This window comes from Terrapene carolina, unplaced genomic scaffold, assembly GCF_002925995.2.
Source record: "Terrapene carolina triunguis isolate 2854851 unplaced genomic scaffold, T_m_triunguis-2.0 Scaffold33911, whole genome shotgun sequence".
NCBI lineage: Eukaryota > Metazoa > Chordata > Testudines > Emydidae > Terrapene > Terrapene triunguis.
Window position 1 is genome coordinate 11,080,283 of NW_020698262.1, and position 14,633 is coordinate 11,094,915.

At 47.7% G+C, this 14,633-nt stretch overlaps 1 protein-coding gene across 1 annotated transcript in view; it reads right to left on the reverse strand.

The window, feature by feature from the left end:
* Positions 1-14,633, reverse strand: part of LOC113409593 (zinc finger CCHC domain-containing protein 14-like) — an 85,695-nt gene that overhangs the window by 18,319 nt on the left and 52,743 nt on the right. Inside the window, exon 3 of the mRNA XM_026663705.1 lies at positions 3,401-3,474. Coding sequence (XP_026519490.1) covers positions 3,401-3,474 — 74 coding nt within the window. The remainder of the gene's footprint in view (positions 1-3,400; positions 3,475-14,633) is intronic.

Here is a 14,633-nt window from a genome sequence, read left to right on the forward strand (position 1 = left end):
CTCTAAGGTAAGCCAGGGAGTATTTTTCCCGGACATGTTTGGCTTTTTGGAAATTCCCCCCGGACGGGGGTTTGATTACCAAAAAGCCGGACATGTCTGGGAAAAAACGGACGTATGGTAACCCTAGTAGTAGCAGCAGACACAGAGGAATGGGATGGTGAGGAGTGGTGGGCCCAAGCATGTGTGTTGGCGTTTTGGGGCCTATCCTAAATACATTTCCCGCCCTCCCCTCTCTCTCTCTCTCTCTCTCTCTCTCTCTCTCTCTCTCTCTCACACACACACACACACACACACAAAATTAAGGAATTTTAAAAATTCAGGATATTGTTTAAAGGATTCTCTATCAAAAAGATCAAGTTGGTAGTGTCACTTTGAAAAGCCAAGTTTTATTTTAAAACCTCATGTAATATCAATTAGCATCGTCCAAAATATCTCTGAGTTTATGGCCTTATTCTGAGTGGATAAGTGCCACAAACCAAGCCCAGTTTCCAGTGCTTGAGACGAGGAGTGCCAAAATGCTTCTCTCTCATCCAATATGACTGATGTGTGTTCTTGAATTCTTAATACAACACTCAGGATATTTCTCTGATTATAGGAATGAGGTCACAAATCTAAAGAGGCAGTAAGGAAAAAAAATAAACAGAGGAAGAAAAATACTCAAGAAAACAGGCTGCTGAATTTCAATTAAATAAGAGTATGGCAAAAAAAACCTGACATGGATGTTAAATCTATCACATAAAGAAAGCAGCATGATCAGCTTGTGTCAGACACTGACACTGGCAGTATTACCTTCTGAACCACCAAGCAACGGAAGATGTCTCTATATTGCTCAATACCATAAGGGTCTGCATTTACATCAGAATTTACTTTTTTTTAAAGCCCTTGTCAAGTACACAATTGTCCAAACTTGGCTTACATGCCAACATGTAGATGTGCAATTCTGGAAGGCTTCATTTGCTGAATCCTATGGAGCAAATATAACCTTCCTGTTCCACAGAAACTCCCAGAAGGGCAAGAGAAAGACTGGACACTACTACCGACACTTCCTGAGTTCATCTTGGTTTCAAACCGCACATTCCACAATGGAGTTTCATCACCTACGTTCTTTCTAGGAGGGTTGTCTGAGGTGGGGTCTAACACTGAGCTTTTTCTTAAAATGTCTCACTAGTGCACTACCATCACTGCAGCTCCCCCAGTGCAAGATTTAAGGCAGATAAATGATGTGGTCTATCCCTGTTCAGAGAGGGCAGGTCTAGATGGCATAGCGATAAAAATTCCAGAAACCATTAACACCTTATCTATATTGAAGTTCCCACTGTTGCTAGGACCAGTGGTAGTGCAGTGGTGAAATATTTTATTTTTCAGTGTAGATAAGCCCTTATTGTCATTAAAACACAGCACAAATAACCATAAAGTAAAAGTTTAACTTTAATGCAGTCTCAAGCATCTGTATAGTTGTTTGCAAAGGAAAACAGATTGCATTTTGGTGACTAAACCATACAGAAAACTGAAGTTAAGTATTTACCACAGATTTAAGGAACAACATTCTTGTAATTAGCATACAGGACTGGGAATCAAGAGAGATGGATTTTATTCCTGGCTCTGTCACAGATGCCCTATGTGACTCTGGGCAAGTCACTTATCTGTGTCTTAGTTTCCTCACCCCTGTAAAATAGGGATAATACCTGTCTCTCAAGGGTGTTCTGAGGCTAAATTAACTAACGCCAGATTCTTCAATCTGCTAAAGGCATTTTTTGTACAACATGAACAATGTAAAGTGGCCTTAAACTAGCCAGAGAATTCCCCATGTTCAAGGAAACTTTACATGAGTGGAGAGAGAGCTGCATACGCCGCTTCACTGCCTCCTGCAAACAGGGCTGGCTCCAGCATTTCTGCCGCCCCAAGCCAAAAAAAAAAAAAAAAAAAAGCCGCGATAGGCGGCGGCAGTTCAGCAGCAGGTCCTTCACTCCTGGAGGGAGTGAGGGACCTGCCACCCCCGAATTGCCGCAGGTGCCGCCCCTCTCCCTTGGCCGCACCGAGCTTGTTAAACTGGTGCCTGGAGCCGGCCCTGCCTGCAAAAGCCTTCCCACAATCTGCAATGTAAGCCAATGGGTCACAGCAGAATGAAGCTCTGCCACACCCACTCTGCCATTGGCTGTGCAGCTTTGAACGAGGCAGCTGCAAACGACTCCGTGTGACTTTGGTTGATAAAGAGAGATGAGGAGAGCGATGTTCACAGATTCATAGACTTTAAGGCCAGAAGGAACCATAAGATCATCTTGTCTGACCTCCTGTCGGTGCTCAAGTCATGCTGGAATGCTCTGGAATGGCATTCCAGTATTTCTGACTTAGTTTCCCGCTCTGGAATGAGAGATGGCAGCTCAGTAACCTGCCCAGGTTACTGAGATGCCATCTCTCTTTCCGGAACAGGCCTGAAGCAGAAGGGGTGGAGGTGGCAGTGTGAGGAGATGGCGGCTTTTCCTCCTCCACTTCTGCTTCTGGACCATTCTGGAATGGTCCAGCACTTCTTTTATATTTTTAAGGACTTGAGCACTCTTCCTGTATATCACAGGACATCATATTTTACTCAGTTACTCCTATATTGAGCCCAAAAACTTGTGTTAGACTAAAGCATTACTTGTATTTGGCTAAAGTATATCTTTTGGAAAGGCTTCCTGTCTTTGTTTGAAGACATCAAGAGATGGAGAATCCACCACTTCCCTTGGTGGTTTTGTTCCAGTGGGTAATTATCCTCAATGTTAAAAATTTGTGCCTAATTTCTAATTTGAATATGTCCAGCTTCAGCTTCCAGCCGTTGGTTCTTGTTATGCCCTTCTGGGTAGATTACAGAGCCCTTTAGTACCTGGTATTTTCTTCCTGTGAAGGTATTTATACACTAATCAAGTCACCTCAGTCTTCTTTTTTAATAAGTTAAACAGTTTGAGTAAGTCTCGCACTGTAAGGCATTTTCTCCAGCCCTCAAATAATTTTTGTAGCTCTTTTCTGTGCTCTCTCCAATTTTTCAACATCCCTTTAAAAAATGTGGACAGCAGAATTGTACACAATATTCCAGTATCAGTCTCACTAATGCCATACACAAAGGTAAAAATCACCTCTACTCTCACTCACTACTTTCCTGTTTATACATCCAATGACTGCGTTAGCCCTTTTGGCTACAGCATCACACTGGGAGTTCATGTTTTATAGCCTAGTACCAATCCCTGTGGAACCCCACTAGAAACACTCCCATTCAATGATGATTCCCCACCGATGACTATTTTTTGAGATCTGTCTGTTCGGCCTGAATGTTCCTTAATTGTTCCAAACTTTCACATTCATGTTTTAAATATTTTCTTCTTTTCTCTCACCCCATTAGAAAAAAAAAATCCTCAAAACTTACCTCAAAGGAATATTCAACATTTCTTTCATTCTTCTTGTGTGCCAATCCCTTTACTTCCACTTTTTCAACACTCACTATTAAAAGTAAAGAAATGAGAAGAATAAGAAGGAAGTCCCCAAACACCGAGAAAACTAGTTATTCTGATCTAGCACCAAAATTTGTTTTGAGAGTGAAGCATGGCAGTATTACAGGTATATACAAAAATAAATTTGCCTCATTCAGTGCACAGGAGGAATGGCGATCATTGAATGGGTAGCTGTTTAATATTTCTTTCAATTTTCATCATTCAACGTGAATCCACATGACTTAGTTACTGCACACCATCCGAACTCTGCACTGAACACAGAATTCTTTATTTGCTCATGGTCTTTCTATGGCACTTAAAACCATAGTAACAGAGTTCTTCACAAACACCAATGAGTTTATCTTCACAACATCCGTGTGAGGAAGGGAGATATCATCATCCCCATTTTGCAGATGGAAAACTGAGGCACAGAGAGATTAAGGAGAAAATTGTCAAACATGTCCACTAATATTAGGTGCCTGACTTTTTTCAGAGTGGTTAGCATTTTTATAGTACTTGATATGTTCCAAGCACAGCTCCCATTTAATTTCAGTTACAGTGGGAACACTTCAGCCTGAACAGTTAAAGTTTGAAAAAGATTTAAGCAATTGAAAAGAGGATCTAGTAGTGGAAGATGTTAGGCAACTTTACTGGCATTGCTGCCACCATCCCCTATGATACATTACCACAAAAGACAATCCTGCACTTCAGATTTTTGCTACATTATCTCCATGGAAGCCTTACTTGCCTCATAAGCTGCACACAAAAAAACTAGTTCAACTGTGTATGTACTCACTTTTCATCAATCTTCTATCACCATCCAAAATTTCTATCAACAATTTCCACTGCCTTTTGACTAAACATATAAAAAGACAGGGAATTTTTCATTAAAAGGATATTTAGAATGTGTTAGGGATCCTATAGCAATTAAACTGTGAAAAAAACATCCTCCTTGGAATTTTCAGTCCAAACAGTGGGTGCTGCAGGTGACAGGATGCAAACAAACAAACTCCACCTACCAAAACCCCAGCACCTTGCTTCTGGTGAACAGAGTTTAACAAGGTTCCTGTATACGTATTCAAAATTATTTATACACTGCATCACTAGTAAGCCTGGCAGTATACTTACTGTGTAAATCTATTTTATATAATACACAGGACACAACAATTACAGTACAAAACATTTAACAGTAAAATTGCATCTGACTACATTACAGAAGCATAACACTTTCATATTCTCTCCCTGTATTGCTTCAAGCAGTACTATTTTATCACTTACTTGCAGCTTGTTTTCTTGCTAGCTGCAACAATCATGACCCCCCTTGAAGTCTTTACTTTGGTTGATTAAAGACTTTTTGCTGGGTCCTGTTGGTTTTTGAAGACCGTAACAGTTTAGATCAGGGGTGGGCAAACTACGGCCCCCGCGCCGGATCCGGCAGGCGAGCTGTTTAAAGCCAGCCCGCGAGCTCCCGCTGAGGACCGGGGTCTAGGGCTTGCCCCGCTCCGGTGTACCAGCCAGGGAACAGGGTCAGAGGCCGCACCATGCGGCTCCCGGAAGCCGTGGCATGGCCCCGCTCCAGCCGCGGCGCAGGGTCGGGGACTGCACCATTCGGCTCCCGGAAGCCGTGGCATGGCCCTTCTCCGGCTCCTACACGCGCCAATGGCCCCCTCCGGCACTTCAATGGGAGCTGCAGGGGTGGTGCCTGCGGATGGGGCAGCGTGCAGAGCCGCCTGCGGATGGGACAGCGTGCAGAGCCGCGCCTACTGGCGCCTCTGCATAGGAGCCTGAGAAGGGACATGCCGCTGCTTCCAGGAGCTGCTTGAGGTAAGCGCCGCTGGTAGCCTGCACCCGAGCCTCTCCCCATGCCCCAACCCCCTGCCCCAGCCCTGATCCCCCTCCCACCCTCTGAACCCCTCGGTCCCAGACCAGAGCATCCTCCTACACCCCAAACTCCTCATCCCCAGCCCCACCCCAAAGCCCGCACCCTCCAGCCGGAGCCCTCACCACCACCACCCCCGCACCCCACTTCCCCATCCCAGCCCGGAGCCCACTCCTGCATCCTGAACTCCTCATTTCTGGCCCCACCCCCAGAGCCCGCACCCCTAACCAGAGCCCTCACCCCCTCCCGCACCCCAACCCCAATTTTGTGAGCATTCATGGCCCGCCATACAATTTCTATTCCCAGATGTGGCCCTCGGGCCAAAAAGTTTGCCAACCCCTGATTTAGATCCTGGCTCTTTTAGAAACTTCCTCCTTCTGCAACCTTGTCCTTACTCATCTTTAGTCATATGCTTTTTAGGAATCCCAAAATTGTTTCATAGGTCAGCTGATGATCATGCCTTTGTGATAACAGTTTAAGTTGTTGTACTGCCCCCCCCCCACCCCCCCTCAACCATTCTTTCTCCACTTAATCCCCCTCCCTCACTGCCAAACAAAAAACAAATACCTGCCATGCATTTTCAATGTGGCTACTGTTTGCCACATATTTATCACTTACTGCCTTTTCCTATCCTAGAGCCCATCTTAATTTAAAGTTTTCAGAGACTTTCCCCTGCCCTTTTTGAAACCATAATTTAATGATTTTTATTGTATTTTATCCCTGTGTTACACCCTCAACACCTTAGTTTGGAGGTGGAAGATGTGGCACGTTAAGAATAAGTAATCTCCCAAAGGGTTTTGAAAGGATGGCTGTACATTGCTTTGAAGATATACAAATGCTTTAAAATGGGTAAGATGTTTTTCTCTCCATATATGTACTAAAAGGAGTTCAATTCATCGTAAAGCATAGAATTGCTGTAGATTGAACATGGACTGGAATAAATGCACTTAGAGATTTATCATGACTGGCAAGCAACTTTAGAGACATTAACATTAACTGGAGTGGATCATAAACATTAACTGAGTGGATCATCATTTGCTGGAACTGCATAAAGGTAAAGTAAGAACAAACTTTTTGAAGGACTGGTATAAATTTCTGCAATATACACATCTTCACAGAATGACAGAGGGAAGAGAAGCCATTTAGATTTGGCAACTGTTACTCAGTTGTCTTCAAATCTTCAACCAAGTGTTACTGTATTGGCTTTGTTCTGCATTCCTTGCAGTTTTTATAGTATTCAGATAACATCTCTAGAGTTATCAGCAAATGCTAGAGTAATTCAAGCAAGACAGGACTGTACATGGCTGTAAAATAAAATAGTTGTGTACATTTTACTAGTTGGGTTATTGACACAGTTTTTGAATATGAACTTATGTATGTGTATTCCCATGAATTCTCTTCACCTAACCCAGCTAACATGTTAAAACTACAACTTGCGCTGCTTATACTAGGATTATAAAATGCTAACTATCGTATGTAGAAAAAAATTCCTAATGTGGATAGCATAACTCATTTTCCCACTTTAGATAAGCCATAATCAGTTACTGCTAAAGGATCTTAATTTGTTATAGGAAAAAAGAACTAAATCTAATAGAACAATATAAATAGCATAGTATCCAATTCTGTTCCCACTAATGAAATCAGTGGAGGAACTCATGCAGCAGGACCAGGACTCTCCGGGTTCTCAGCAGAACACAGTACCTTTTCCTGAGATATAGTCATTTTAATTTCACAACTGCTTTAGAGAAAAACATTGCACAGCAACAAAATATACATTTATTTTAAGGTAACACTACATAACAGGGAGGAAGCCTGAAAAAACACAAAATCCTGCACAGTGGGAAACTTATCCTAGCCAATACCAACTAACACCTGCATAACATACAATGAGGAGGCTACATGCAAAGCTAGGTGTGTTGGTTAAATACAACAGTTATATCATTTATCCACTGTTCTGAGTCAATTAAATGCACTGCACTGAATACATCCCTAGCAACCATCCCAATTAAAAAGGTGTGCCATTTATCAGGCAGGTGATTAAGTGGATTCTACTATATTGGCAGCTTCGTAGGATTCTGTAAGATTCAATCTATTCTAGAGCATTCAATACAGTTCAGGGCACAGAAGTTATGTTACTATACTGCATCCATCACAATCATCTTCAGAGTTTTCCTATTTAGATATTAACATTCTAGTAATCTTCTCCCATCTAGTTAATGTTATTAAAAATGTCACAGGTCTAAACAAAAAAGTCCAGAACTCTTGTGACAGTCACCCATTCATGTACCTGTATCTCTGGACCTCCCATCACCAGTACATGTGGATATTACTTATCTTAAAGCTCTGGATTGCTTAATAATCTTTCATAATTTGCTGTGAAGACTAACTACTTAGAGCAATCTATCAAGCACGAAAAAATGGTTACCTACCTCTCGTAATTGTTGTTCTGCGAGATGTGTTGCTTATGTCCATTCCAAATAGGTGTGCGTGTGCCGCATGCACAGTCGTCGGAAGGTTTTTCCCCTAGCGGTACCTGTCAGGTCAGCCGTGGAGCCCCCTGGAGTTGCGCCTTCATGGCGGTATATATAGGTCCCTGCCAACCTGCTGCCTCTTCAGTTCCTTCTTGCTGGAGTACTCTGACAGAGAGGTAGGTGGGTGGGTTTTGGAATGGAGACGAGCAACACATCTCGAAGAACACCAGTTACGACGTTTTTAATTCTCCAAGTGCTTGCTCATGACGATTCCAAGTAGGTGACTCCCAAGTATTCCCTAGAAGGAGGGATCAGAGTTCACCGAGTCGCAAACTGCAGCACTGCTCTGCCAAATTCTGCATCAGCTCTGGCACAGTGCGAGGTAAACGATCACATCGCTGCCCTGCAGATGTCCTGACTGGGGACCCGTGCCAGGAACGCTGCTGAGGAAGCCTGCGCTCTTGTGGAGTGCGCTGTTAGTGCTGAGGCAGGTATCTTAGCATGTCCTAATACAGGCTGTGATCCATAAAGAGATCCTTTGGGACAACACTGGGAGCCCCCTCATCCTCTCAGCAATTGCAAGGAAGAGCGGTGTTGATTTTCGAAATGGCTTTGTTCGCTCAATGCAAAAAGCTAATGCGCGTCTGACATCCAGGAAGTGAAGCATCCGTTCCCGGTTACTAGCCTGCAGCTAGTCCTGATTTACGTGGAACTGAGAAACTCCCTTTGGGAGGAAAGACGTGTGTGGCCACAACTGTACTTTGTCCTTATAAAAAACTGTATAAGGGGACTCGGATGTCAAGGCCTTAAACTCAGACACCCTCCTGGCTGAAGTTATAGCCACCAGGAATGCCACTTTCCAGGAAAGGTAGAGGAGAGAGCATGTTGCTAGGGGCTCAAAAAAAGGGCTCATCAGCCTCTAGAGCAGGGGTAGGGTAACTTTTTGGCCTGAGGCCACATCTGGGTGTGGAAATTTTATGGCAGGCTATGAATGCTCACAAAACTGGGGTTGGGGTGCAGGGGGGAGGGGAAGAGGTCTCCGGCTGGGGGTGCAAGCTCTGGGCTAGGGCTCAGGATGAAGGATTTGGGGTGCAGGAGGATGATCTGGGTTGGGATCGAGGGGGTTTGGAGGGCAGGAGGGGGATCAGGGCATGGAGGGGCTCAGTGGTGCAGGCTCCAGGCAGTGCTGCTTACCTCAAGCAGCTCCTGGAAGCAGCAACATGTCCCCCTCCCGGGTTCCAAAGCGGAGGCGTGGCCAGGCGGCTCTGCGCACTGCCCTGTCGGCAGGTGCCGCCCCTGCAGCTCCCACTGGCCGCAGTTCCCGGCCAATGGGCGCTGCGGGGGTGGCGCTTGGGACAGTGGCATTGCACAGAACCCCCTGGTTGCCCCTAAACATAGGAACTGGAGGGGGGACATGCTGCTGTTTCCGGGAGCTGCGCGGAGCCACGACATGCGCACACGGAGCGGCCCCCGACCCCGCTCCCCGGCTGGAGTGGGGCAAGCCCCAAATCCTGCTCCCCAGCGGGCACTTGAGGGCCAGATTAAATCAGCTGGCAGGCCGGATGTGGCCTGCAAGCCGTAGTTTGCCCACCCCTGCTCTAGAGCACCAGGTTGACATTCCAGGGGGGGACTGGCAGTCTTACTTGAGGGTACAGTCTAGCTAGTCCCTTGAGGAAGCAGCCAACCATGGGGTTACTGAATACTGACCGGCCAGCAGAAATGGAATGGAAAGCTGAGATGGCAGTCAGGTGTACCTTTATTGACGACACCACCAGGTCTTGCAGTTTCAGGTGCAGTAAATAGTCCAGGATGAAGGGAATTGATGACTGTAACGGCGGAGTATCCTTCTGAAGTGACCAAATCAAGGATCTCTTCCACTTGGCCAAATAAGTGGCTCGACTTGGAGGTTTCCTGCTGCCAAGGATAACCTCCCTAACAGAGTCTGAGCATGTAAGCTCCAAAGGGCTTAGACACGGAGTTTCCATGCTGTGAGGTTGAGAGACTCTAGATTGGGATGCTGGAGGTGGCTGTGGTCCTGTGTGATCAAGTCTGGGACCAGGGCAGTGCTATAGGTGTATCCACCAACAGGTCTAGAAGCGTGGTGAACCAGTGTTGACGTGGCCATGCCGGTGCTATCAAGTTCATTGATGCTCCCTCTCTTCGGACTTTCAGCAGGACCTTGTGCACGAGCAGAAAGGGCGGGAATGTGTACAGCAGGTGCCCCTTCCAAGGGAGGAGAATGGCATCCATGAGCGAACCTGGGCTGAGATTCAGGAAGGAACAAAACTGCTGACACTTCCTGTGGTGCCGTGTTGTGAACAAGTCTGTCTGAGGAAATCCCCACCTTTGGAAGATGTCGTACATGACATCTGGGCAGAGGGACCACTCGTGATTGTGAAAGGACCTGCTTAGATGATTGGCCAATTCATTCTGAGAGTCCGGAAGGTACGATGCCTCCAGATGCATCGAGTGGGCAGTGCAGAAGTCCCACAGCTTGAGGGCTTCCTGGCACAGGGGAGAGGAGTGAGCACCACCCTATCAGTTTATATAGAACATTGCTGTTGTATTGTCTGTCAATACTGATACACATCTGCCCTCCAGATGGGTTTGAAACATCTGGCAAGCAAGGCAAACCACATGTAGCTCCCTGATGTTGATGTGCAGCAAAAGTTCTGCTTGGGACCAGAGACCTCAAGTCCTGAGTCTTCCTAGGTGTGCACCCCAACCCATCGCCGACGCATCTGTTACTAGAGACAGCGAGGGTTGGGGCCTGGAGAAGGGCACTGCCGCACACACCACTTGTGGGTTGAACTACCACAGGAGGGCCTCGATAAACGGAGGAGTGAGTGTGACAAACCTGTCTAGGTGGTCTTGGTTCGGCCTGTATACCAAGGCTAGCCAAGCTTGAAGGGGTCGGAGCCGCAGCCGGCGTGCTGTACTACATACATATATGGCCGAGAAGCTTCAGGCAATTTCGCACTGTAGTGGTGGGGTATCGCCTGAGTTCCTCTATGATGGTGCCCATGGCGAGAAAGCATGTTTCCAGAAGGAATGCCCTGACTTGACTGGAGTCCAGGAGAGCTCCGATGAACTCTATCCTCTGAGTAGGACTTAGGGCTGATTTCGCCACATTCAGTATTAGGCTGACCCTGTCGAACATCGCCCGAACCAGGCTCACGTGGTCCTCCACTTGGGCCCTGGAGTGGCCCTTGATTAGCCAGTCGTCTAGGTACGGGAATATATGCACCTGCTGCTTCTGCAGGAAGGCGGCTACAACTGACATGCACTTGATGAACATCCAAGGGGCCACCGAGAGGCCAAAGGGGAGGCCCAAACCGATAGTGGATACTGTTGACCATGAAGCGGAGGAACTGTCTGTGGGACGGAACTATAGACACATGAAAGTATGCGTCCTTCAAGTCGAAGGTGGCATACCAGTCCCCCGGATCTAGGGAAGGGATAATGGAAGCCAGGGAGATGATGCAGAACTTCACCTTCTTCATGAATCTGTTGAGGTTTCGCAGGTCTAAAAAGAGGTCTGAGCTCACCCTTGGCCTTCGGGATTAGGAAATACCAAGACTAGAACTCCCTGCCCCTGAACTCCGGAGGGACCTCCTCTACCATCCTGAGTTTAGGAGCGTTTGCACCTCTTGTGTGAGAAGTTGCTCGTGAGAGGAGTCCCTGAAGAGGGATGGGGAAGGTGGATGGGAAGACAGGAGGAAACAGAATTGGAGAGAATATCCCAATTCTACCATGCTCAAGACTCACTGGTCTGAGGTGATTTGTGCCCAGGCATGGTAGAATGGGATAGATGATTCATGAAGGGAGGGGAAGTATCTGGACTGGTGAATCGCATCCTCAAAAGTTTGGCTTGGAGGCTGAGGGCTGCCTCGTTCAACCCTGGCCCTTGTTAGAGGAGGGCTCAGAAGGTCTCCATCTATTACTCCTGCCCTGCTTCCTGCTATTGTCCTGTCTGGGGGGCGTGGGCGAGGGGTAGGCTGTGGGTAGAAGCGAGGGGTAGGCTGTGGCTTAAAATGTTTCGGGGGGGGGCATGAAGCCCCAGGGACTTCAGTGTTGCCTGTGAGTCTTTAAAGCTGTGGAGCTTAGAATCTGTTTGCTCCAAGAAAAGCCCTGAGCCGTCCAAAGGCAAGTCTTGAATTGTCTGCTGAACTTTGAGCAGAAGTCCCGATGCCTGAAGCCATGAGCTCCTTCTCATAGCTATGGCTGTTGACATAGTCCGGGTTGCCGAGTCCACAGAATCCAGGGAGGCCAGGAAGGAGATCCTCGCAATGACCTTGCCTTCCTCAAGAATGGCAAGAAACTCCCAACAAGAGTCAGCCAGAAGCAGATCCTTGAATTTGGACAATGTGTTCCATGAGTTAAAGCTATAGTGGCTGAGGACTGCCTGCTGTTGCATCCTCCACCTGACACAAGAACAGGACTCAACGGACCTCCCTGCGAGGTCGGAGTGGATGGTGCCAGCTGAGTCGGAGCAGGGTGTCCTGGCACGGGACGCACCCCACTAGTGCCTCCTTGCTCTGCTGCTCTAGTGGGAGAGCGACCTCTGTCGGTCTTCTTGTGTGGCACTGGTGAATGGGACCATTCTCTGGAGCCCAAGTCCTTTCTCTGCACTCTCTTACCTCTCTGCCTCTCTTACCGAGGATGGCGCACTCTGCACCGAAATGCTGGGCTTGGGGTCGGACATTGCCTGTGCCGGCTGAGGATGAAGGGGCAATTTTAGCCTAAAGTCCCTTTCCTTCTTAGTCCTTGGGTGGAAGCCTCTGCAGATTTTGCACTTCTCAGCCCTGGTCTACACTACAAGTTTAGGTCGAATTTAGCAGCGTTAGATCGATTTAACCCTGCACCCGTTCACATGACGAAGCCATTTTTGTTGACTTAAAGGGCTCTTAAAATCGATTTCAGTACTCCTCCCCGATGAGGGGATTAGCGCTGAAATCGACCCTGCTGGGTCGAATTTGGGGTAGTGTGGACGCAATTCGACGGTATTGGCCTCCGGGAGCTATCCCAGAGTGCTCCATTGTGACCATTCTGGACAGCACTCTCAACTCAGATGCACTGGCCAGGTAGACAGGAAAAGCCCCGCGAACTTTTGAATTTCATTTCCTGTTTGGCCAGCATAGCAAGCTGATCAGCACAGGTGACCATGCAGAGCTCATCAGCACAGGTGACCATGGAGTCCCAGAATCACAAAAGAGCTCCAGCATGGACCAAAGGAGAGGTACTGCATCTGATCGCTGTATGGGGAGACGAATCCGTGTTATCCGAACTCCGTTCCAAAAGACGAAATGCCGAAATATTTGAAAAAATCTCCAAGGGCATGAAGGACAGAGGTTATAACAGGGACCAGCAGCCGTGCCGCGTGAAGCCTACCAAAGAACCAGAGAGGCAAACGTCTGCTCCGAGTCAGAGTCCCAGACATGCCGCTTCTATGATGAGCTGCATGCCATTCTACGGGGTGCCCCTACAACTACCCCACCCCTGTGCTTCCCTCCTCCTCCACCCCTCCCGGGATACCTTGGCAGTTATCCCCCCATTTGTGTGACGAATTAATAAAGAATGCATGAATTTGAAACAACAATGACTATTGCCTCTGCAAGCGGAGATCAAAGGGGGGAGGGGAGGGCGGTTGGTTTTACAGGGAAGTAGACTGAACCAAGGGGGCGGGTTTTCATCAAGGAGAAACAAACAGAACTTTCACACCGTAGCCTGGCCAGTCATGAAACTGGTTTTCAAAGCTTCCCTGATGCACAGCGCACCCTGCTGTGCTCTTCTATCCGCCCTGGTGTCTGGCTGCGCGTAATCAGCGGCCAGGCGATTTGCCTCAACCTCCCACCCCACCATAAACGTCTCCCCCTTACTCTCACAGATATTGTGGAGCACACAGCAAGCAGTAATAACAATGGGAATATTGGTTTCGCTGAGGTCTAACCGAGTCAGTAAACTGCGCCAGCAAGCTTTTAAACGTCCAAAGGCACATTCTACTACCATTTTGCACTTGCTCAGCCTATAGTTGAACTGCTCCTTACTACTGTCCAGGCTTCATGAGCCATGGGAGCAAGGGGTAGGCTGGGGTAGGTGCGACTGCGCGGTGCTGCTGACTGGGAGGGCAGCCTGAGGCAGAAGCCTCCAGCTGGCATGATATTCCAGGCAGGACTGAACCTCCATTAGATGAAACTTAAAGAAGAGAATGACCTGGAGTCACTCCCATTTTTGTCCAGGCGCCCCTGACCGACCTCACCGAGGCCGGCCAGGAGCACCCACGGGACGACGACGACGGCTAGCAGTCGTATTGTACCGTCTGCCGTCCACAAGGCAAGGCAAGGGGATGCTGCTGTGTTTCACTGCAGTACCGCGTCTGCCAGCAGCACCGAGGAGACATACGGTGACAGTGAGCTGATCAGGCTCCATGCTTGCTGTGGTATGTCGTCTGCACGGGTAACCCAGGAAAAAAGGTGAGAAACTATTTTTTGCTGTTGCTTTCACGGAGGGATGGAGGGGGGGGGCCTGACGACATGTACCCAGAACCACCCGCGACAATGTTTTTGCCCCATCAGGCATTGGGAGCTCAACCCAGAATTCCAGTGGGCAGCGGAGACTGCGGGAACTGTGGGATAGCTACCACAGTGCAATGCTCCGAAAGTCGACGCTAGCCTCGGTACTGTGGATGCACACCGCCGACTTAATACGCTTAGTGGGGACACACATAATCGACTGTATCAAATCGATTTAAAAAAATCTACTTCTATAAAATCGACCTAATTTTGTAGTGTAGACATATCCTCAGTCTAATGGGCTTCC